We start from the raw sequence: 25,027 nt of genomic DNA, 5'->3' as shown, positions 1-25,027 counted from the left end.
AATTCAGCTGTTCTGAAACTGAAAACTCAGAGTTTCCCATCTCAGAGTAAGTCAACTCAGAGTTCAAGTTTTAACTCAGAGTTGGTTGAACCTCCTAATTGAAACAGGCCCCTGATCCAACTTATTCATAACAACAACAACAACAACAACAACAATAATATAGGGGGATTTGCATTTGTCTACAAAGCTAATTTAAAGAATTAAAGACTTTAGATTATTCAGTCAAACATGTCCAAACGTTTGATTGGTGATGTATATCTAACCGAATAATCATTGTAAAAGACAGGTAAAATCCATAGAGATATGTATTGATCTAATACTAATTCAAATGTTATATCAATAAATGCAAATAAAATAATTAACAAGAAAAAAGCTCCAATAACATCAGATATCACTGGTGGATGCTGACATCCCTCAAAGAGACTGCAAAATAAAATAAAGAGCAAAATCGACAAAGCAGACAAAACACACTACAAGCAATGGTAAATGCAATTTTTTGTTTTAACATGCGGACAGAAACCAGGGGTCGCACAAATCTGAAAGCTTATTGTTGAACAGCAACCTTACCAGCAGATGTAGTTTCCATGTGGGCCCAAAGTTTAGCTTCAGTGATACTGTGTAAATGCCGCCCTCTAGTGGTTAGAAGCAACAAATACAAATAAATGTGTGATACGTTAAGCAGTGCTGTAAGGTAAAGATTTCAGAAACACAAGCTTATACTCACTCTCACTGCGCCCTCCCCTGGATGTTTGTCATAGTTTCTGACATCATTTCCACACTAAACTGAACTTTCCATGAGTTTGGTAACAAAAAGGGCCTGAAACTTTAAAATATAATGTTGTTTTTAAGCTTGATAAAGTCAAATCAACATTTTAATTTAAATAATTTGACAAACCTATTAGATATTACTAAAACTAGCTACATTTCATACTGTAAATTTGATGCTAGAGAAGTTTATTTTACATATCTAATAGTTTTTGCTTTAAAAAATGCCTTTATGCCTTTATTAGTTTAACACCAATGTATAGTTTTTACAATAAAAGTGCTACCAAATATGGATGCAATACATACGTATTATCACACCACTAAAAACATTCAGACCTCTTAAAGGAAGCACCCACTAGACCACTTGGAAACATATTGCTCTTTAATCAGACATCAATAATCATTAAAATGGTAAATTATACTGCTGAAATAAGCCCACAGTCGCAGTAACACCAAAGAAAAACATCACATTTTCCATTATGTATCAGTCAATAAAAAACGCAGGAGAAACAAGAGCAAAATACTCAAATAATAAATAAGCTATTGTTGTTAGGCTGTCACAGGGTTAATTGAAGGTTTATACACAGTAGAACAAATCAGTTAGTGGTTTTCCTGAGTAAAGTACAACTCAGCGTCTTCAAAGCACACCCACCATTACGCACAGCGAGAAAGGAACAGCGTACGGCATAGATGATGCTTGGCATGGTCTCATTCAGTACTGTAAACACTCATACACACAGTATAGAAAATAAAGTGAATGATAAAACTCATTCCTCATTCCAGCTGACTTGTTTCATAAAGATAAGGCAAGATGATCTTACACATTATAGAGCCAACTTCACACCGTCAGCACAGTCATTAGGGGACAAAGCATGTGCAGTATTCCTGTGAATGTTCTCAAAAAAGAAAAAAAAAGAAAAGTTAAACTCCAAAATAAATGACTGATTGTGAGGCGCCACTGTCTATAAAAAGTAACTGCTGATGAGCAAGTGCCATAGGTGATTTAAGAAATGCAAAAATTTCAGTGCATCTCTAAGCAGCTTAGGACATCCTAACACTTTTTTTTAGTTTTTACAATCTTAAAAAAACACCAATCCAACAAAAGTACATTCTTGTTTCAATGTCTTGGCGTTACAAGTCATACATCAATCAAGTTTAATTTGTCAAATGTCAAAACGTCAAATGTTCAGTTTATACAATGTCATTTAGGATGTCAGGTTGAGAGGACCGTTGTTCCCAGAACAAATAGTTCCCGCTGTAAGAACACACACTGTGCTCTGGTTTACATTTACACAGTTTTGCAGCAGGATCATATGGCAGCAGCAGCCACAGCATAACAGGAAACCAGAGCTGCCCGAATTCAACTTCAGTATATACACTCATGCAAGCAGAACACTCGAATCATAACCACAGGTATTTACCAAGCCCCACCCATCCAGATCTCATTAATAATAAAGCTAATAATGCAAAATGTTCCAATATCAGAAGTAAAAGTGCTGATGGGTATGGTAATACTAATAATACTTTACGTTCATTATAGATGAAACAGTATTGTTAAACTATGAACATAATTATATACCACCAATAATAATAAAAAGAAGTTAAAAATCCATTAACCATTTCATAAAAAACTGATTTTGCCTTCACATACATTTATGGTAAGTAAAAAGTTACAGTTTTTGGACCGTCATTCCAGTGTGGGTGCCCTAAACAACCCTTTTATTCTATCTTGTTCATTTTTTGTGCTTTAGCCTCTTCAAGTACTCAATACTACTCAGTTTTATCCTACAGCTGTCCCACCCTCTTTAAGTGCAGAAATGTGATGAGCACAGAAACACTCATATAAGTCCAATGGCAAAGTTCATATATACAAACAAATCACATTGCGTCACTGAATAAGGATTCATGAAACACACATAAACAGCATCATAAAGCACTTCTGGGCATTCCTAGCTGACGCTTAAAGGGATAGTTTATGTAAAAATGAAAATTTGGTCCTTTTTTTTTACTCACCCTCATGTCATTCCAAACAGGTAGGAGTTTCCTTTAAGATCAGACACAAAAGTTAATACTGTGTTTTAGGTGCAATATTTGGAGTATAACAGTTTTTCCAATGTATGGAAAAGAGCAGCGTGAACATTCTGATAAACTTCTCCTTTTGTGTTCCACAGAAAATACAGCAAGCCATAAAGGTTTGGAACAACATTAAGGTGAGTAAATGATATCAGGCTGCTCATTTTTTGGGTGAACTAACATCCAGCAATAATAAAAAAAGGATCAGATCCATTTCAAAGTGTTTGATGTAGCTGTCACATGTGCTTATAAATATGTCTGCATGCCTTTTGACACGGTGACGTATGGAAAGCTCAGGAGGAAAGTTTGGAATAACTGGGAGGGGAGAACTTCCGCTTCAGGTATTTGATGATGTAGAGCGGCAGACAGCTGACCAGCGTGATGACGCACACCTTCCATAAGAACACCCGTGTTGTGATAAACGAAAGATCTGAAGACAAACAAAACATATGAAGAAAAACAACATCAGGGTCAAAGTGTGTCTTCATGTTTGTTTATATCATCAAGGCGTACACTGGCGCTTTTTTCACATATTATAAAAAAAGAGGACTGTAGATGAAGTGGATGGGATGTACTGCAATGATGGAATGTTCTGAAAAATGAGTAATCACAGGGTTACGGCACATTTGAATGGCTCCTTCTCATCCAGGGGCCCACACCAAACGAGAGTGCAACCCGAGGGAGGAGAACGGACATGTTTGTGGAGTCAGGAAATGATAGCTGGTGAAACAACAGAGAGAACACAGGGGGAAGACAAACCAACACAGGGGAAAGACAAACCTACCCAGGAAAGCTCCTAAGGTCACACGACCTATGCCTAAAGCACAGTCACAAAACAGAGATGGAGAGAAAGAAGAAGAAAGAGCTTAAAAGTTGTGGTTACAGTTGTAGTTACAGTGAGTTTTTATTAGTTTGAACTAATATGTGTGTTTGGTTGAAACACTGAAGCCGGAGTCTATAGGTCAGTGGACCATATCATTAAAGGTGAAGTGTGACTGACTGACTGACAGACAGACAGACAGACAGATAGACAGATATACTGATAGATAGATAGATAGATAGATAGATAGATAGATAGATAGACTGATAGACAGACAGATGCATGGATAGATAGACAGTCAGACAGACAGACAGACAGATAGATAGACAGACAGATGGATAGATAGATGGATAGACAGGCGGATAGACAGGCAGATAGATAGATAAACAGATGGATAGAAAGATGGATAGATAGATAAACAGATGGATAGAAAGATGGATAGATAGATAGACACAGACAGACAGACAGACAGACAGACAGACAGATGATAGATAGATGGATACACGGACAGACAGACAGACAGATAGTTAGACTGATAGATAGAAGGACAGACTGATAGACAGACAGATAAATAGATAGACAGATGGATATATAGATGGATAAACAGACAGATAGATAAACAGATGGATAGAAAGATGGATAGATAGATAAACAGATGGATAGACAGACAGACAGATAGATAGATAAATGGATATATAGACGGATAGACAGATAGATAGATGGATAGACAGATAGACGGACAGACAGATAGATAGATATATAGACAGACAGACAGATGATAGATAGACAGATGGATACACAGACAGACAGATAGATAGATAGATAGATAGATAGATAAATAGATAGATAGATAGATAGATAGATAGATAATATTCAAAAAAATAAAATTCAATTACTTTACTAATAAAACAAAGTAAATACAGAATATTTACAGGTAAAAATAAATAAATTATATTGAAAACAATCTTAACAAAAATAAATCAATAAGTGAATAGATAGATAGATGGATGGATAGATAATAATATTCATATTCATTTATTTTTAATTTGTTGTTTGAATTTAGTTTTATAAATTAAAATAATTAAATTATTAAGAAGTAAATAAAAACGATATGTAGACAGGTAAAAAAATAAATAAATAATATTAAAAATAATATAAACAAAAAAATTTAATGAATTAATGAATGAATAAATAAATAAATAATATTAAAAATGAAATTAATAAACATTTTTTTGAAAAAAATCATAAAATAAGAATATTCGAAAAATGTGTTGCACTGTTGTCAGTTCTTACCAAAGTATTCATTTAAGAAGGCAAGGGAAGCAAGGTAGCAGCCTAGACTTATAAGTTCGGCTACAACCATGAGCCAGTGCCAGGTGCGGACAGTCAGCGCCACCATCAGCAGCTCCGTCAGGATCAGAGCAGTGAAAGAGATTGCCACCACATGCACAAACTCCTGATCGAACAGCACCAGGGCCCCGTACATCAGGATGCCCCCTGGTGGACAAACAGAACATGTGTTTGAGTTGAACTAACAAGGACTGAGATATTGCTAAGCTGTCAGTTTAGTGTTATAATGAGTATAAAACATGTGCATGAAACAAATTAGTGGTTATTAAATTAAACAGGGCAATAACTAACAATAAAAAAGAAGATATCTCAAAGATCCTGACAAATCCATAAGGTTTACTGATGTCCATCAAGAACAAGTTTCTTCTGTGATTTCTTGACCCTTGCTCATGGTCTGATCCCGATTCACACATGAGTGCGTCGAGCCCTGACCCTTGCTCACGAGGCTCCACGCTCACTCGGCTCCTCAGCCTACTGTAACCGTCTCTGCTTTCATTTTAATCATAAACGCCACCGCAATCCAGCCTAATGGCCTCTAACTGATCACATAATTGCCTCTCTTCATACGGCGAACATTCCTCAGGGTTACTCTCTGGACTAAATGAAATCTTTGCTCATATTTCCCTGTTGTTCTTGTCTCTCTGTATTAAGGTTTAATTAAAAAGCAGGAGCTGTCAGACGGAGACACTGATCTCTCTTGCTCGCTGCGCGGATCGATTTACAGTGCGGATAAGGCAGCCGTGTGCGCGTGAGAGCTGGCGACGGTCCGAAAATCACATTCATGAAAAGAGCTTGGCTTAATTCGCGGGAGACATGTTACATTGAGCTTCAATGTTTATTTCTTTGATGGAACGTTTATGGATTTATTTGTAGAGAAAATATCAGTTTATGGTTAGTTTATATATGTCATGTTATCTCAGATTGGATTGGCTTTTTTAAAGTTTACATTTCCCTTACGTTTGTTCAGTGTATTTTTAGTACTGAAACAATCCACCTGGAACAACCCAGGCACAATGGTGCTGGCTCATGCATCACTCCTCCTGGGATTCCAGCCTAAACCTTAATGGAAATTGGTGTAAACCTTTTCGATGTTAAAATCTTTCCTACAGTATTATAACAGCATAATACTCAGAGAAAACTATAAACTCTGTTTTTACTATAAAAAGACGAAACAGTATTGAGCCCCGTTTGTTGGCTGTCTGTTTAATCAATGAAGGATTTGTTTAAAAACATGTATTTTTTTTTTCCATTTCATTTGGTTTATCTGGTATTGCAGAAATTACATACTTCACCATTAACCACCACCAGGTTCATTCATGTTCTTGGATCGTTTCAATACCATTACAATTCTTAAATAAATAGTGTGATATATCATAAAAACAGGAAATTTAGTAAAGATTCAGTCAGATTTGAACCAACTGGATTATTTTGTTTTGTTTTGTTTTTTTAAAGAAGTCTCTTATGCTTACCACGGCTGCATTCATTTTATCAGAATCCTATAAAAACAGTAATATTATGCAATATTATAACAATTTAAAATAACTATTATATTTAAAATACTATTTAAATTGTTTTCTTTTATAATGTTTGAAAATGACCTGCTTCTTTATTGAACTGCAGAAAATTACGTCTAGACATATAAATAAATAAAATTAATAATATAAGGTCCTGAAGTATCGATGAACATAATGCAAAAAAGAATCGCAACATATTGATATATAATTTTATCAGCACAATAATATATTATTGTAATTATAATTGACTATTACATTCTCTAGTCAATGTATTTTAATTTTTAAACCCCTTTAAACTGAAAAATTCCCCCCCTTTATGTGGTCAATTTTTACATTCGTCCAGCTATGATACAAAGATCATGCCAAAAAAAAAAAAAACATCAGACGAGAGAGTAAAGGTTATTGGTGAGTTGCTGTTTACAGTCAAACAAAAATATAAAACAATACTGTTCATCGATTTACCTTGATATACACTTATCAAAACCCAAATCAGGAAGGTCTTAAAGGACAGGGAGCGGCCCTGGTGGAGGGAAAACCAAAGTCAGCACCACTGTCATGCAGCAAACACAAACTCATGCCTTCATTCCTGTAACGTATATCATGTGTATCATGCAGATATTTGAGCTGATGGTCAGTTCTGATCATTGCTGTTATAAGGTCTGGTATGTTGTTACCTTGGTGAGGTCTTTATAGAGCTCAGGATACAGCAGAGCCATTTCAGGCTTTACATCCTGATCCAGCACCAGAGAAAAGACAGGGAACATGGTGTAGATGGTGGCATAACTGGTAACATATAAGCACAATGTTAGGAAATGTGACACATCACGTTAAAATGGCAACTATAATGTCCAAAAATGGTGTGTAGCCTTTACTTACCCCACCATGAGGAAACCTTGGTACAGAGGAACAGATGCAAAGTAGAAAATAGAGGAAAACACAGCCTGTGAGGAAACACAAATTAAAATCAAGATGTCAGCACTTCAAATCAAGAGGCTGCATTGCAGCAACATAAGTGTGGTGCTCTTGCTGCTGAGAGCAAACCAATTTACTGTACTGACTCTGGCCACTTCAGTGAACACTATATGACTACAAAAATGGAAATATACATGAGGCTCTCTGTGTGTTACCTGCATGGTGGAGATGATCATGCCACGGTGCATGACAAACTGGCCAAGAGCTGCTGAACGTTTGTAGCTGTTGCGGCCATGTACCATTAGCAGCCTGCCGATGTGCTTGAACTGGGTAATGGAGAAATCTGCCGCCAGAGACGCTTGCTTTCCTTCCTGAAACACAAGTTTAGTTTTAAAATGACATGATGCACTTCTGTGAACTCATCATACAGAGTCTGAAATAGTACACTTTTTTTTTATTATTATTTATTAAATAAATACATTTTATTTAGGCTAGGTAGAAACAATGATTAAAGGTACTGTATATAAACATTTCTCAGTAAATGTTTTCTAAAACTGGCATGAAACCTTTCATGAACATGCGGATCATATTTTACCTCAAAATCAAAAGAAATAATGGTAAATAAATATAGTTGCAAGCAGCAATTAAGAGGCCAAGCACAAAAAAAGGCATGAGTTATGTAAGCATGGCTGGGAGCATCAGACCAACTGCAACAATGAGCATTTAAAGACATTTTAGATGATTTTAGATATTAAGATGTTATAAGCAAAAATAGCAAAAAATATTTTTTTTCTTATCTCCTGGCCACTAGGTGGTACTGTGCCAAAACTGTGCAGGCACCCTTAGGTCATGGTTATCATAATACACACCAAGTTTGGTCTAAATATGCTAAAGCGTTGCAGAGATCTAGGCTGCATCCAAAAACTTAGGCAGCTGACTTGTTGCCTTGCTGCCCTATCAGGCAATGACTTTGCAGGCAGCGTTTGCACACGAAGGCACCTCACGAAACTTATTTCAGACAGACTTTTAAAGCAGCGTAATGGTTTAATGATCTACAACAAAACAGTGTGAGCTTTGGTGATAACTAAGCGAATATTTAAAGTACTACAATAGAAATTTCTTGCTAGAAATGACATCAAAAGTGGAAAACAATGGTCAAAAATGTACATTTACACACAAACTGACCACCAACCGCAACTTTCAGACGCTATCTTTATCTTTTAACTCAACTGTCACAGATTGGAAAGCACAGGATTGTGGGATATCAAAGGCAGCGAAGGATACATCTATGCTGCCTTCAAAAATCCATCAGATGAAGGCATCTCATGAGACAGGAAGTGAAGCTAACTTGGAATTCGGATGTGCCTTGATGCGTTTCTACCTTGGAATACGTCCTCCAAAGGCAGCATTTTTCATGTTTTAAGATACAGCCCTTGCCTCACGTCCACTTTGGTGTGCTCTTCATCGAATTCGTTTGCACATTATTCATAAGCGGTTTGATGAATCAACTTGAATTCCATACATTTTTTGTCATCATGGTCTGAAGACGATCTGATTTGATTTTCGTGAAAAAATTCAAAATGGCGGAAAAATTGCCATTGGGTGCATTTGAATCATCTTGAGTCAAGTAATAAGAGGATTTTCGATTTTCAAAGAATTTTATTTCTAGCCCTTGCGGTTCAAAAGTTATTAGCATAAACATTAGTGCAACTTTGGACAGTTTGTGGCGTTAGAGGGTTTGAGTTAGAGACTTTTGCTATTGTAACAGTTCAGGCTGTCCTCTATCTGTGTGATAAATTTCAACTTTCCCCACAAGCGGTTTTATGGGCTGCCCATAGACTTTCATGGCAGAAGAGGAGGAAGAGGAGGAGGAGAAGGAAGTGGAAGAGAAAAAAGGGAGCGGCTAATGGATATAATAGGCGCCTATGTACCTTTGGTGCTTGGCCCCTAAAATTATATTTTGTTTTTAGGACCATTAAAAGGTTTTGCATTGTGACATTTTTATGATATTTTTTATAACATACATATACATATATATATATATATACACATACACACACACTATTGGTAGTTTAATTTTTCTTTTTTATAATATTTATTCTTATTTTATATCACTATTAAAATTAATCATTAAAACTTTGTTTAATTTAATATTACAATAAAATTACATTTAATTTAATAATATAAAATATTTAAAAATTACTGTTTTACATTGAGAATCTAACAAGCATCATCAATACAAGATATCACCAATATCACCAATGAGAGCAAAAGGAATTATACACAAAAAAAAGTAAAACACCTAGACAAATAATTAAGGTAATGATAATGTATTTGGAGGGGAAAATGTGATTAATTAAAAATGAATTAAAAAGTTACAGCAACAGGAAAAGTTAATGTTAATGAGAAATACCTCACCTTCCCTTCAATACCGATACCACAGTCTGCTGCTTGGATCATGCTGACATCATTTCCTCCATCGCCTGAGCACAGAGATAAGAAAGATGATAGCGGGAAAACATGAGAAGACACTGTGAAGACAGTCATCTTTACCGCTCTCAAAGATTCATGTGCTTGGAGAGAGTTCGGTTTAAGTGGGTTTGGTCTCAGCTACTAGATGATGGGACTTAAAGCTCAACAGACTGAGGAGAGAAGCGGAGAGGACTGACCTATGGCACATGTTCTGTTGGCTGTATGTTGCTGTAACAATCGAACGATTTGAGCTTTCTGCGTGGGAGAGCAGCGACAGCAAACCACAGCGGGGCACTGACATGCCAGCTCCACAAATTCATGCTCGTAGTAACGCAGGCAGACCTGATGGGCCACACATAGAGAGAAATAATTAGCATGAGAATATCAATCCTGATTATACCTGATTGTGTTGAACATATGGAACATTTCAGGTGTTTTACCTCCAGAGAGTCTCCTGATATGACCAGTGCACAGTCATGTTTCCTCCTGAAGGCGTTCAGCTCCAGATGAGCCTCGCCCCTATTGGACACCTACCAACATAAAACATAAAACACGTCCTTTTACTAAAGTCATGTTCAGACTGTAAGTCCAAATCCAATTATTTGTGTATCTGATTGGAATCTGATCAAATTTCGATATCAGATTCGAGTGTGAACTGATCACGATCCCGAATTGGCCCGCATGCGCGAAAGAACAATAACAAGACGGCACGCAGTATGCTGTCATATGGAAGTAAACACAGAGGTTACTGAAGTCAGCATTTACGTGTTCATTTATAAGCTGATGTGCCACGGTAAGGAGGATGGAGATTGAAGATGAGGAGAAAGAGAGCAGTTTTTCTAGTTTTTATAGATTTCCCTCATGTTTTGCTTGTATATAGCTGTCAAGAAGATACTTAGACCTCACGGTCCCTCCACTGACTACCGTCACACAGCTGTCTTCCATATTAACCGAGTGACCAAAGAACTATCGGTATGTAAAATCTTTGGAGTGACTCCCATCAGCTCATAATTGTGACGCATATCGATTTAGAGTGACATAAAAGTCGCAGGAATTCCGATATGACCGTTCAGACTGATGTCGCACTGCAAAACATCCAACCTGTATCTGATTTAGTGCCACATATGGAAGTGGCAAAAAATCAGATTTCATGTGGTTTGTTCTGTTCACACTGTAATGAAAAAAACAAAAACAGATCTGAGTCACATATGAGCAAATCTGGGCTACTTTTGTCTACAGTCTGAACGTAGCCTAAATTATAGACTGTCCATACCACACGTGTCAAACTCCGATCCTGAAGGGCCACGGTCCTGCCGAGTGTAGCTCCAACCAACTCCAAAACGTGCCTGGAAGTTTCTAGTAATTCTTAAGACCCTGATTAGCTGGTTCAGGTGTGTTTAACTAGGGTTGGAGCTAAACTCTGCAGGACAGTGGCCCTCCAGGAACTAAATGAAAGTGACATACGTGAATGTGATATGTGCTTCGTGAAATCCATTTAGAGCGGTCAAACTGAAATGGATTTCCAGAAATGAGATTTAAATAGAATTTAAAACCACAAATGAATGTAGCTTGATTTGTAACGGATTTGTAAAAATCAGATTTCATGTGATTTTTTTGCCGTTCACACTTGCTAAATATGCTTGGATTCCAATTGTTTATGCATAAAAATCAGATTTGGACTAAAAGTCTGAACAAGGCTTAAAACACCATAGAGGTTTCACTCTATATCCACTTAAAATGCAAATTATCAGTGGTTCTGATCCTACCGGTTTGAAGACATGGATGTCTTGACTTCTGGACACTAAATGGGAGCTTTTGGCGATACATGTAGCAGTTTCCAGCTTGTCTCCAGTCAACATCCAGATCTGAAATAAAAAGAAGAACCCAAGGGTCAATATTAATCCTGTAAAGTCTGAAATATGAAATCATCGGGGAAAAAAAAATTAAATGGAACATTTTATTGAACATTTAGACAAAATATTAAAAATAAAATCATAATTAAAAAGTCTACATGTGTTTTTTGTTAAGTATTATATAGAGCAGTGGTTCCCAACCATGTTCCTGGAGGCCCCCCAACACTGCATATTTTGTATCTCTCCTTTGTCTGACACACCCATTTCAGGTCTTGGAGTCTCTACTAATGAGCTGATGATCTGAATCAGGTGTGTTTGATTAAAGAGACATGGAAAACATGCAGTGTTGGGGGGCCTCCAGGAATGTGGTTGGGAACCCCTTATATAGAGCATTATATTTAATACATCAGGCTTTTATGGTATGATTTAGGAGAATATGGAGCTCATATTCAAGGATGAAAAATTTAAATATGCAATTTAGTGCAGTTTCTAATATTTATATGGCCAAAAAGAAAGATGAAATTCTGACAGCTTGTAATGTAAGTCAATGGGATGTTTACAACAGTATAGAAAACTATTTACAAAACATAAAATGCAATACAATACAATACAATAATGACTGAGAGATGTTCCTCAAAAGCCTGATGAATCATATTTCATACTTGCATTTTAATAAGTTTTTTCTAAAAAATGATGTACAGATAATCAAGTAAACCTAAGTAGGTTTAGTTCAGTAAGTGTTTTCCTTGAAATATTACTAACAATATAAGTTATTCTTACATTTACTTCATAAAAGTCAGTAAAGATTTCACAGCAAAAAGACACAGCAGGTACAGTACAGTTACAGCAGGCTGTATAGAGTTAAATTCTCAACATGCATTTGGGCCTAGTGTTTGTGTGATCACATAGTTTTGGCCATAAAATGTATGTGTACCTTTATTCCAGCATTGCGGAGGAGCTCCAGTGTGGGCCGGACATCAGCCTGCAGCTGATCTTCCACTCCAGTGAGACACAAAAGCTCCATCTCTCTCTCCAGACTCTCCACCACTGCCGCCACCTTCAGAGAGCGATCATGGATACTCAACTTTGCCTGATTATAGCGACTCTGAATAGACAGAGATGGATAAAATTGGTGTTAAGTTATAAGAATTTTAAACTTGCCTTGCTTTAGTAGAAAAATGGTATTAGCATTGGTAAATTTGATTTGAGTCACTTGCATGAATCAATTTAAACTGACCAATGAATCAATTCCAAACTCTGATTCAATGATTTGTTTGCAACAGCAACACAATTGTTCCAAGAGGGCTCCAAGTGTCATTATTCATATATTAAAAGGATTTAATAAAAATGTCCTATAAAATTGCTGCACACTACTATTCAAAAGTTTGAGGTCGGGGAGTCAAAAACCAAACAAAACAAAAAACTTATTCAGATGCCTTAAATTGATCAAAAGTGACAGTAAATAAATTTATAATGTATCAAAAAGATATCTATTTCAAATAAATGCTGTTCTTCTGAACTTTCTACTCAAAGAATACCTTTATATTAAAACATCATACATCAAAATACATCATTGTTTCCACAAAAATATAAAGCAGAATAACTATTTTCAGTGATAATAATAAGAAATTTTCTTAAGCAACAAAACAACTTTTCAGAATAATTTCTGAAGGATCATGTGACACTAAAGACTGAAGTAATGGCTGCTGATATTTCAGCTTATTTTAAAATAATTACAAAAACAGAAAATAGTTGTACTAATATATCACAGTATTATTGTTTTTTTTTGTGTTTTTGATCAAATAAATGAAGTCTTGGTGACCATAAAAAATGTCTTTCAAAAACATTAAACAAATCTCACCTCAGACTTTTGAACAGTATGTATAGTATATACTTTTATTATATCTAAATTAATAAAAGTGATTAAATATGTTTCCTTGTGTTTGTTTTATGAAAACGTGGGAAATATACCTAGATCATTTATAATTATCTTTAACTGCATTTTATTTATTACACGAACATTTTGTATCTACATGTCAACAATGAATGTTTGTTTGAAATGGTTCCTCTGTTTGAGTACAAAAATCACAACTTTAATCTATTTCAGAGCAAATCCATTAAAGGGTTAGTTCACCCAAAAAAGAAAGTTATGTCATTTATTATTATGTCAATCTTTTGTTTCGAATCAATGGTTCAGAAGCGCCAAAGTCACGTGATTTCAGCAGTTTGGCAGTTTGACACGCGATCCGAAACACTGATTCGAAACAAAAGATTCAAAGCAGTGTTTTGAAATCGCCCATCACTAGATATGGTTGAAAAGTCGTTATTTTGTTTTTTTGGCACACAAAAAGTATTCTCGTTGCTTTATAATATTAAGGTTGAACCACTGTAGTCACATGAACTGTTTTAAGTATGTTTTTAGTACCTTTCTGGGCACTGAAAGTGTAAATTATCTTCCTGTCAATAGAGGCCTCACTGAACTATCGGATTTCATCAAAAATATCTTAATTTGTGTTCCGAAGATGAACGAAGGTCTTACGGGTGTAGAACGACATGAGGGTGAGTAATAAATGCTATTTTTTCATTTTTGGGTGAACTAACCCCTTAATACTAAAAAGCTGAAAGATATATAACCTATATATCAATTTATTTAACTTACTGAGGGTGGAAGCAAAGCTGGTCTATATCTTACCTCAAAGTCCTGGTATTGCTCTTCAGTCAGTGATTTCTTAGCCACCACCAGCGTCCGGAGGCCCTCTCTGGCCATGTTCCCACACTAAGACAAAATAATGCAACACACAACTACATTTACATCTGCTACAGCCACGTTGTGTGAGACAATGAACTCAATTGGTATACAGAAAGCATCGGAACAAAGATATAAACAATGCTTTTAACACAATTGTATTTACAGGAAACATCAAAACACTGTCACACAAATAGATATATGCAAACACACAAACACAGGAAGGATCAATTGTGAAAAATACAACAGTGCCTGTGGGAATCTTCGAGCACACTGTAAAAGATGGGGGACAGCGGTTTATTTTTGATATGAAAATGCAACAGACGAAAGTGATGCAGTGATTACTTATTGACCTGTCCTCATAACGGCATCTAACACACACACATAGCATATTGTGAACAGGCCGATGAGGATTATGACATGATGCTCCCAGTCATACGCCTTTATTGAGGTCATTCATTAATTAATAAGCCTCATCTCCGCCCCTCATCGACTGAATATTGCCAATACAAATTGTAATCATCAAAGCGAGAAATGCATGTGTGATGATGGGCTGAGCTGATTGTCCTTGATCACAAAGGCTAGGACAGGCTGAGCTGTTTGTTATGCTTAGCGGTACCTTATCATATGTGTTGATTCTTAATTCAACAGGGATTTGTTCATAAAGTCATTCATACAAGGGATTCAACACCACAAACAGTGGCGCCACATCAGGTAGCTACCGAGGAAGTGCGTTGGAATTACAGACATTGGGGGAACCGGGGCTAGTAAACACAAGTTGTCATATACTATATATATATATATACACACACACACACTTGTTTATACTATAATTTTATAACTTAGAATATGTATGACACTACCGTTCATAAGTTTGGAGATTTTCTAATGTTTTTGAAAGTCTCTTATGCTCACCAAAGCTGCATTTATTTGATCAAAAATACAGTAAAAAAACATTAATATTGTGAAATATTATTACTATTTAAAATAACTGTTTTCTGTTTGAATACATTTTAAAACATAATTTATTCTGTGATGGCAAATCTGAGTTTTCAGCATCATTAGTTCAGTCTTAAGTGTCACATGATCCTTCAGAAATCATTCTAATATGCTGATTTGCTGCTTGAGAAACATTTACTAGTAAGTTTAAAACAGTTGTGCTGCTTAATATTTTTGTGGAAACCGTGATATATTTCTTTCCTAATTTTTACGGTCACTTTTGATCAATTTTAAAGCATCCTTGCTGAATAAAATCTCTTTACAAAAAGTCTTACTGACACCAAATTTTTGAACAGCAGTGTAACTTGCATACAATATGTAAAAATGGTATATTTTTGTATTCCTGTTAACATTTTTATAGTTTTGTAATTTTGTGTGTCATTATTGTTTAAATTCAGCTGAAGAATTAGACAACTAGCACCACTCACCCATACATCCAAATTTGTAAGATCTGACATTTTTCTTTGTGTGTGTGTGTTTGTGTATAAATTACATTTGTGGAACAAATACAAAGGTACTGCATTTATTTTGATTGCATTCAACTGTGTGTGTGTGTGTGTGTGTGTGTGTGTGTGTGTGTGTGTATGTGCAAAGATAGATTATGAATCGGATACAAAAACAATTAAATATGCAAATAAACAAACAAAAACAAGAAGGGTCACAGAAACAGACAATTAGGTTTATTCATATGCTCACCAGCCCACATGAAAAAGCAGAATGCCGATTTTCTCTATCAACAATGGTTCATGCATTCTTACCTCCTCCTCCAGCCAATCATTGTACTGTACAATGCTCGCCATAGCAACATCTGCCCCTTTCATGTAAAACGTGATGTCGCCAGTAGCCTCCTCCTGAAACATAATCAATTCAAAAGAGAACACTTAAAAACATATCCAAATATGTCTAAATCATTAGCATGTTCAACTGTAGAGCACACAACCACACCGATGGTGCCTAGACCCCTAAAGTTATCACTGAAAAAGAAGTCAAACAGAGATAATTTGCTCCCACACAAACATGTCAAAAACTTAGTCATCAATACTCTTATGCATGAACTGTAACCGACAAATAAACAAGAAAACAAACACAACACACTCACAGAAACGCTCAAGTACAGAGTCCTGAAGTATATAATAGCTTACTCAACACAAACAGCTATCCAGGACACATAATCAGGCTACAAAAGGGAACATGTTCAAACACACACACATTTTTACATTTATATTCTCACCAGATGTTTTTTACAAAGTTTGAATTGAGATAAATATGTCATTTCGAACACATACTGTAGAAACAAGCTCACACACATAGTGTTGTATTGTGACATACCCTGACAATGATGCCCATACGCTTGCTCTCTGAGGTGAAGGGAAGATCTGGAGGATGTAATAGGTCAAGATGTGTCCGGCTGGGGTCTTCAGCTGAAGGGACGTCAGGTCTCTGTTCACTAGAGTCAAACCCACACTCTCAGTCCAGCGCACCAGAGCCACCTACACAACAAGTGAACGAATGTTTTGTTGTGAAAGATGTGTGATTTTGTGACCATTTACATGCAACTTTTTGCTCTCAATGATCAAATCATCTTTAAAGAGCTGAGCCTATTTATAGTTTTTTTTTTTATATTACGGCTGAAGAAAGAAAGAAAGAAAGAAAGAAAGAAAGAAAGAAAGTCAGTAATTCCAGCTTAAAGGGTTAGTTCAACACAAAATGAAAATTCTGTTAAGTACTCATGTTGTTTCAAACCCGTAAGACTTTCGTTCATCTTCGCAACACAAATGAAGATCTTTTTGATGACAGAATGCTGTCAGATTTCCTTCCATAGACTGTCTTTGCAACTGAAAATTCAAAACTCTTCAAAAAGTTCACAAAGAGATTGAAAAGCTAATCCATGTGAATCAAGCGGTTTAGTCCAAATTTTCTGAAGAGACTCGAGACTTTTTGAGCGTCCGGAAGAGGTTTGTTCTTATGCCTCATTAAGATTAGGTTGAGCTTTTTGAAGCGTCAAAGTTTCAGCTGTGAAGGCAGTCTATGGAAGGAAATCTGACAGCATTCTGTCATCAAAAAGATCTTAATTTGTGTTCTGAAGATGAACGAAAGTCTTACAGGTTTGGAACGACATGAGGGTGAGGAATTAATGACAGAATTTTAATTTTGAGGTGAACTAACCCTTTAACCCTTTTATGTAGCTTTGTAACAAATGTGCATAATGCCAGCCTATGGTGTTCATTGGCTGCCTGTGAACAATGTCTACTTTGACCCTCAAACACAGTAGCTGTAGCTGAGGCCTAGAAGAGTTTGGTTCATGTTGTCGACATGTCGAGAAGTTTTATGTGCTGCCAAAGCACTTACAACTAATGAAGACTCTGGCTTAAATTGATATGGTAAAACTGGCACCATTGTTACTGTTTGTATCACTATGTATACAAGTGCTGAGGAAGCCTCCAGAGCTGAAATTCAGATTTGGTAATGGACTTTTCGCTTCAGATATATGCTGTAAGCAGTCGACCAATCACAACAGACTAAGCCATCTGACCAATCAGAACAGAGTAGGCTCTCGGAAAGGAGGGGTTGAAAGACTTAATCCTTTATCGAACCATTTCAGACTCTTTTTGAAATTAGAGATGCTGCAATGTATATCATGAGGAAATTAAAGTGTTTTTGACCTTGGATGCAAGAAAGCCTATTGCAGGAGACCTCCAAAACAAAAACTAAGAACCTTTAAAATAACATAATAGGGGCACTTTAATTGGTTTTCTTTCAAAAACTCAGACATTTACATTTATACTTGGAAAAATAAGTTATAGGATTCAAGAAAAAAAGTCATGATCTGCACAAGGTCTATGTCACTAATTACATTTCTGAAAATCAAATTTGTGACATTGATCATGTGAATTCTTGTACAGTGAGATTTTCTTGCTTCCATTAGAGCACAAGATTCTGTTTGGATCATTCTCAAACCATGCTCATGATCAACATAATGATTAGGTTTTACACAATCTTGTGGAGTGCTCATGTAGCTAGTGCTTAAAGCAAAAGAGGCACAAACCAAATACTAAGACATTCTGAATAAAGGATTCATGTTAAAGGATTAATTCACTTCAGAATTAACATTCCCTGATAAATTACTCACCTCCATGCCATCCAAGATGTTTATGTCTTTCTTTCTTCAGTTGGAAAGAAATTAAGGTTTTTGAGGAAAACATTTCAGGATTTTTCTCCATATAGTGAACTTCACTGGGGGTCCAAATTGCAGTTTCAGTGCAGCTTCAAAGGGCTCAACACGATCCCAGCCGAGGAATAAGGGTCTTGTCTATTAAAACGATCAGTCATTTTCTAAAAAAAATAAATAAAAATGTATATACTTTTTAACCACAAATGCTCATCTTGCACTAGTTCTGCGATGCGCCACGCATTACCTAATCACGTTGGAAAGGTCATGCGTGACGTAGGCGAAAGTACCGCGGTAGGGCGAAAAACTCCATGTCATTTTCTCCTCCAACTTCAAAATCGTTCGACATCGTTGTCTTACCTTTTTTGTAAAGGGCATTTGACTAAGTCTTTGCACTTTTGCTTTGCAAACACTTGATCGGTACTTTCGCCTACGTCACACGTGACCTTTTCAACGTGATTACGTAATGCGTGGCGCATTGCAGAGCTAGTGGAAGACAAGCATTTGTGGTTAAAAAGTATATGAATTTTTACTTTTCTTAGAAAATGACAGATTGTTTCGCTAGATAAGACCCTTATTCCTCGGCCCTTTGAAGCTGCACTGAAACTGCAATTTGGACTTTTAACCCATTGGCAACCATTGAAGTCCACTATATGGAGAAAAATCCTGGAATGTTTTCCTCAGAAACCTTAATTTCTTTTCGACTGAAGAAAGAAAGACATAAACCTCTTGGATGACATGGGGGTGAGTAAATTATCAGGAAATATTAATTCTGAAGTGAACTAATCCTTTTATAATTCAACCTTAGATCTAGCTGTTACACTGATAATATAAGTCATAATAAATGTACAGCATTGCATTAGAAATAAATGTAATAAATTAAATCTTTTTTTTCTCTGTCTCAGACTTCTTGACTCTATTGTTTATCTCAAGGCTGAAAGATCATAACCATCCCTGCAAATTATGCCTTTAAATTCCTTTGCAGCCCTATGATTAAATCTGCTTTCTTTGCACTTAGACACATCCAAACACAGCTAGAACTCTTGTTTATGACATTTCAATGTGATATGACTAATTAGCCAGTCTTCTATCAACCTGACAGTGCTAAATGATGCCCTCAAGAGCACACACACACACTCGCTCACATACACACACACAAGTGTAACTCAGGTGGTGGGGAAATGCCTTCAGGAGACGAGCAGGGAACTGTTTTACGACACAGGGGAGAGCCTTTAATACACTCTATCAATCATTTCAGCAGTACAGGAAGAAAAGCTGTAATCATAAATCAAGATCACTGCGCCTTCAAGAAGCGGAGAGGATTGGAACCGCACTATGTGACCTACGACCACATGAAGACGTGGCTGTTATTTAATAAAGAGACCAGATGTGACAGGAAATATGATACAACGTCATAAAGAAGGCATAGTGGAGATGGCTTTATCTGACAGAGCAGCATCATCTAGGAATATGCTGAGAGAAGTTTATCTGAAATCTATCTTTCACTTATTGTTTTTATAACAGTATATTTTTTGAGCAATGACTTTTCATGACTTTCAGTTTTCCATGAATGTTTTATATGTCAGTGCACTGCAGAATTTAAGTTAAAATTGAAAGAATTACAATTTCAAAATCAAAATTCATATTACAAATTCTACTTCCAAAATACAGTTTTCAAAATTTGACTGGCTCAATCTATTAATCAAAACCATACCAATAGCGCATCCACTTTAACATCATTCAAAAAAAAAAAAAAAAAAAAAAAAAATTGAACACACCATAACTCTCTTGTACGAGTGGCCCATCTTTTTTGTGACTGCTTCTATTTAATAGCCTAAAGGTTAGAGGTCAATACTATATTTTTCCTAGAAGAAGCAAAGGTCAACAGCCACTGAACACTCACTGTCATCTCATCTGAATAAGCCAAAACCACTAATAAAACCATCAGTGAACTTCTATTACCCCCCATAAGTAAAACTTCATTATCGGACATAACAAACGGTCTTGCTCGTGAGAATGTCCGATCATTAAAGATCATGATAAACCTCTGACCCATGACACAGTGAGGTCAAAGGTCACAAATGACTTAAAATAAGTGTGCGGAAAGGCATCAGAGTTATTCAATCCCTGAACTCAGCTCTCTTTAGGAATATTATCACTATGCGTCTGTCATATTAAAGGTTGAAAAGGCTGGAGGTCTTTGAGCGAGCACACATAGACACAGGCACTGATGAGAGTGACACGTAGAGAAAGACTAGTGTTAACCGCTAGTCTCTCAGAGAAAATTAAATATTGATCAATCCCGGAGTGAAGACGTTGGAGAGATAAGACCTGGGCATTAAAGAAAATAAATAAGTAGACACATCAAGGGAGAAGAGAGGACAGGCAATTCCACTAAAGAGGGAGATGGACAGATTTCTTTTTCCTTTTATCACTCTCAAAAGATATCTACGTCTACAGAAGGTCCCGAAGAAAAAGATGCTTGGGTTGTATAAAGGAAAAATGAAAGAGCACCGGAATATTCTCAATTTATGTAATGACTGCCGCATTTTCTTGAAAACAATCAATGCTTTGAAAACGACTGCCCTTCATTAGTTCATCTTCATTAGATCCTGCAAGTGAACAGCAAACATTGTACAGAATTATCTGAATGGGTTAGTTCACCTAAACAAATATTTTGTCATCATTTATCCACCCACGCTGTTCAAGGCAGATATGGTTTTCTTTATTACAGAGACAACAAAAAAGAGATGCTCCACAAGCTGAAAAAAAAAAAAAAAAAAAAACATATGCTAATAAAACGAGGCTGTGAAGGATAGATACTTTTGGGTTATACTTTTGTATAACTTGATGCCATATAGTCTACTGTTACAATACTTTTATGGTGTTTTCTGTCATTTTTGGAGACACTGGTCACCATTCACTTTCATTGTATGGCGAAAAGCAGTGAAATCACTTCACAGATCCACAGTAGAAAGGTTTGGAAGATTATGAGAGTGAGTAATCAATGACAGAAATGTAATTTATGGATGAATTATTCCTTAAAGTCGAGTCTTGAACAGTTCTTCATTCCTCTCTGTTAAAAAAAAAATATGTTTAACTATAATGAACCTGATGTATCCCTCCATCTATTTGAGGACCACTGCCATTGTGACATATGTTTGGCCTCAGTGCCTTTTCTGCCATTTATTTAGTGCTTTTCTTTCCAACAACTCATTCAAAATATTGTTGCTCTACAACGGATCTATAAATATCTACGATCTCTCAACACAAATGATGACCGAGTCCTTCCTGGTGTGTGACCTACCCATGCCCCCTCTGCTTCTGATATTTATTGAGCCCTCTCAGATTTCTCTACTAACACAGAGTCTATATTACCATCCAATAAGGCAGTAAATTCAAGGCTAAAGTGGGGGAGTCATAAATACTAAAGCAGCGATATATAGGATTACACCGTTAGAGGAATGAGAAGACCAGTGTCAATGCAATCTGTCTGATTTCTAAATAAAATAAATTGAAATAAAAAAAAAAAGCCCTTGCTTTTTGTTCTGGAACCGCTCAAGGTGAAAATTACAAAAATTACTAAGAGAGGTAAAATGCTAAATACAAAAACATACTAATCAAAAAGCAAAGATAAACAATTTTCTTTGCAGAAATGTACTATATATTTTTAAATAAACACAAACGAACAAAGTCATTAAATAAATAAGTTAGTTATCTTTCAGGATGTCCCATCGTTCTTACCTCATCAGGACTGGAGGCCTGGTAAGTGCGGTTGTCATCGCTAAAGTCCTGGTCGGCCTCTGTACCCTCCGGTTCCGCGCTGGCACCGTTAATGCGGGACTCGTATACCGGTGTAACATTGTGGCAGAGGGCGATGGCTTTCACGGCCTCGTGGATCCGGCTACTCACGCTCTTGCGGACCTTCGGTGCGGGCGGCTGTGGTTTACGGGAGGGTGTGGAACTCGCACTACTGCCATTAGACTGCGTAGAGCTCACCTGGAGAGACACAAAGCAGAAATATCAAAAGTGCCCTCCAGGTTCAGAAGTAACATCACATGCTCACCAAGGCTGCATTTATTTAATCCAAAATACAGTAATATTGTGAAATATTATTACAATTTAAAATAACGGTTCTCTATTTTAATATATTTTAAAATGTAATTTGTTTCTGTGATGGCAAAGCTGAATTTTCAGCAGCCATTACTTCAGTCTTCAGTGTCACATGATCCTTCAGAAATATTGTAATATGCTGATTTGGTGCTTAAGAAATGTTTCTTCAGCACCAAATCAGCATATTACAATATGATAGATAGAATAGATAGAATTTATATACGTGTATATAAATTCTATCTATTCTATTCTTTCGATTACTTTTCAACAAAATAAAACATCTATAAAAAGACCTCCTTTACTTTCACAACATGAAATATTTGTTTCAAAAAAGGTTCCAGTCGAACACATTCAAAAATCTGTTAAATCATGTCAGAATCTGATAACGTTATGTGTAGTGTAAGAACAGGAGGACTGGGTCAGGAAGTGTATGCTGATAATTCACCTTCCTGTGCTCGCTCTCACTTAGGACACACTGGGCAAAAAAGCGTGAAGATTTCATCAGTGTCTCCCCACACAATGTCGGAATCTCACACTGTCTCTGAAACTTATCAATTTACATAAGCGCCGCTGTGAGTCTTTGAGTGTGTGTGTGTGTTTGACAGGGGTTGCCGTGCTCCACTGGAGCAGGAGATTTCTCTTGATGAACTCCTCTTTCCTCAGAGCTCTGCTGAGGGGAAGAGATGACAACCTGCACATAGCCTCCAAATTGCAGACGCAGGTACATAAAGACACCCCACAGCTGGCTCATTCTCAAACACGTGCTAGGTCCCTGCTTTTGACAATCTGGATATGTTTACAAATATACAGTAAATGTGTGATGGGATAATGTACAATCAGCCAGTCACAATGGGGAATGAAATATTGATTTGAGAACTTTCCCCTATTTTTATATTTAGATGACCTGTGCTGCTGTCATCTAATGCTCACTTAAAGTTAATCTTCAAAATTTAAAAACAATAATTTAATAATAACACTGTGATCTTTTGCATATCTCAAAACGAATATCCATTTTTATAGTGTACATTATAAAGTTGTGATGCCTAAATTCACTTGTAGCCATTAAAACAAGTTTTTAAATAAGATCATTTTAATATTGGCCATTTATTGGTTATCAGCCTTAAAGGGATAGTTCAACCAAAAATGAAAAATACCCCATGATAGTTCACCCTCAAGCCATCCAAGGAGTATATTACCACGTTTCCACTGAAATTACCCGGAACAATTTGTACCAGGAACTTTTTTCCCAGGAAACTTTTTTTCCCCCAGACCTATCGCTAGCTCTGTTTCCAAAGCGGTCTTAAGTACTGTGAAGATTAAGTCCGGTGACGTAGGACTGCATGCGACTTTCCAGTTCCCGCTGGATTTCATCCTCTGCATATAAGCTTAATAAAGCCTGAACCTCGTCATCAGTCCATTTGTCGTATTTTTAAACTCCATTGTTGATTCGAACAGCAAACAACTCTTACTGCACACATTGCATCAGAATTTAAGAAACGATGGTTGAAATAAAATGCTGCGTGGGGTCAACCAATCAAAATGCTGTGTGAACTCAACCAATCAGCATGTTCAGCACCCAAGTCCCACCCCTGTAATTTATGGACTTTGAAAAAGTACTACCTAGCAAGCAGGTACTTTCTGAGGGGGAATTTTTTACCCGGAACTTCATTTATACCCTGGTTCCTGCGGTTGAAACACGCCGAGTACCACCCCAAAGTTCCTAGTTCCTGGGGAAAGTTCCTGCGGTGTAAACTCGGCTTATGACTTTCTTCTTTCAGATGAACACAATCGGAGATGTATTTAAAAATATCCTGGCTCTTCCAAGCTATATAAACGGCAGTAAAAGGGGGCCCGATTTTGAAGGCAAAAAAATTGCCGTCTGCCAGAAGCTAGGTATCATAGTTAATAAAGCTTTAAATATAGATCTTTTTTTACAAAAACCCATCGCTTCACTTCAGAAGGCCTTTATTAACCCCCTGGAGCTGTGTGGAGTACTTTTACGATGGATGGATGCACTTTTTTTGTTTCAAAATCAGGCCCCCCATTCACTACCATTATAAAGCTTGGAAGAGCTAGGATATTTTTAAATATACCTCCGACTGTGTTCGTCTGAAAGAAGATAGTCATATACACCTAGGATGGCTTGAGGGTGAGTAAATTATGGAATAATTGTAATTTTTGGATGAACTATCCCTAATATTATTTATCGGCGTATCGCTATTGGTCAGAATTTTAATATAG

The 25,027-nt window shown here is 36.5% G+C and overlaps 1 protein-coding gene across 1 annotated transcript in view; it reads right to left on the bottom strand.

Moving 5' to 3' along the window:
- Positions 1-1,129: 1,129 nt before the first annotated feature.
- atp9b (ATPase phospholipid transporting 9B) overlaps positions 1,130-25,027 on the bottom strand; it is a 54,893-nt gene continuing 30,995 nt past the window's right edge. Inside the window, 17 exon segments of the mRNA XM_051872474.1 lie at positions 1,130-3,268; positions 3,623-3,655; positions 4,952-5,155; positions 6,985-7,042; positions 7,197-7,305; positions 7,399-7,463; positions 7,650-7,805; positions 9,853-9,917; positions 10,104-10,248; positions 10,347-10,436; positions 11,673-11,771; positions 12,694-12,864; positions 14,452-14,535; positions 16,263-16,355; positions 16,834-16,877; positions 16,880-16,994; positions 22,418-22,672. Coding sequence (XP_051728434.1) covers positions 3,132-3,268; positions 3,623-3,655; positions 4,952-5,155; positions 6,985-7,042; positions 7,197-7,305; positions 7,399-7,463; positions 7,650-7,805; positions 9,853-9,917; positions 10,104-10,248; positions 10,347-10,436; positions 11,673-11,771; positions 12,694-12,864; positions 14,452-14,535; positions 16,263-16,355; positions 16,834-16,877; positions 16,880-16,994; positions 22,418-22,672 — 1,923 coding nt within the window. The 3' untranslated portion in view covers positions 1,130-3,131.

The sequence above is a fragment of the Ctenopharyngodon idella genome, chromosome 19, assembly GCF_019924925.1.
Source record: "Ctenopharyngodon idella isolate HZGC_01 chromosome 19, HZGC01, whole genome shotgun sequence".
In the NCBI taxonomy this organism is placed as follows: domain Eukaryota; kingdom Metazoa; phylum Chordata; class Actinopteri; order Cypriniformes; family Xenocyprididae; genus Ctenopharyngodon; species Ctenopharyngodon idella.
Note: the sequence above shows the minus strand (reverse complement) of the source record. Positions and strands in the feature narration are given on the sequence as shown.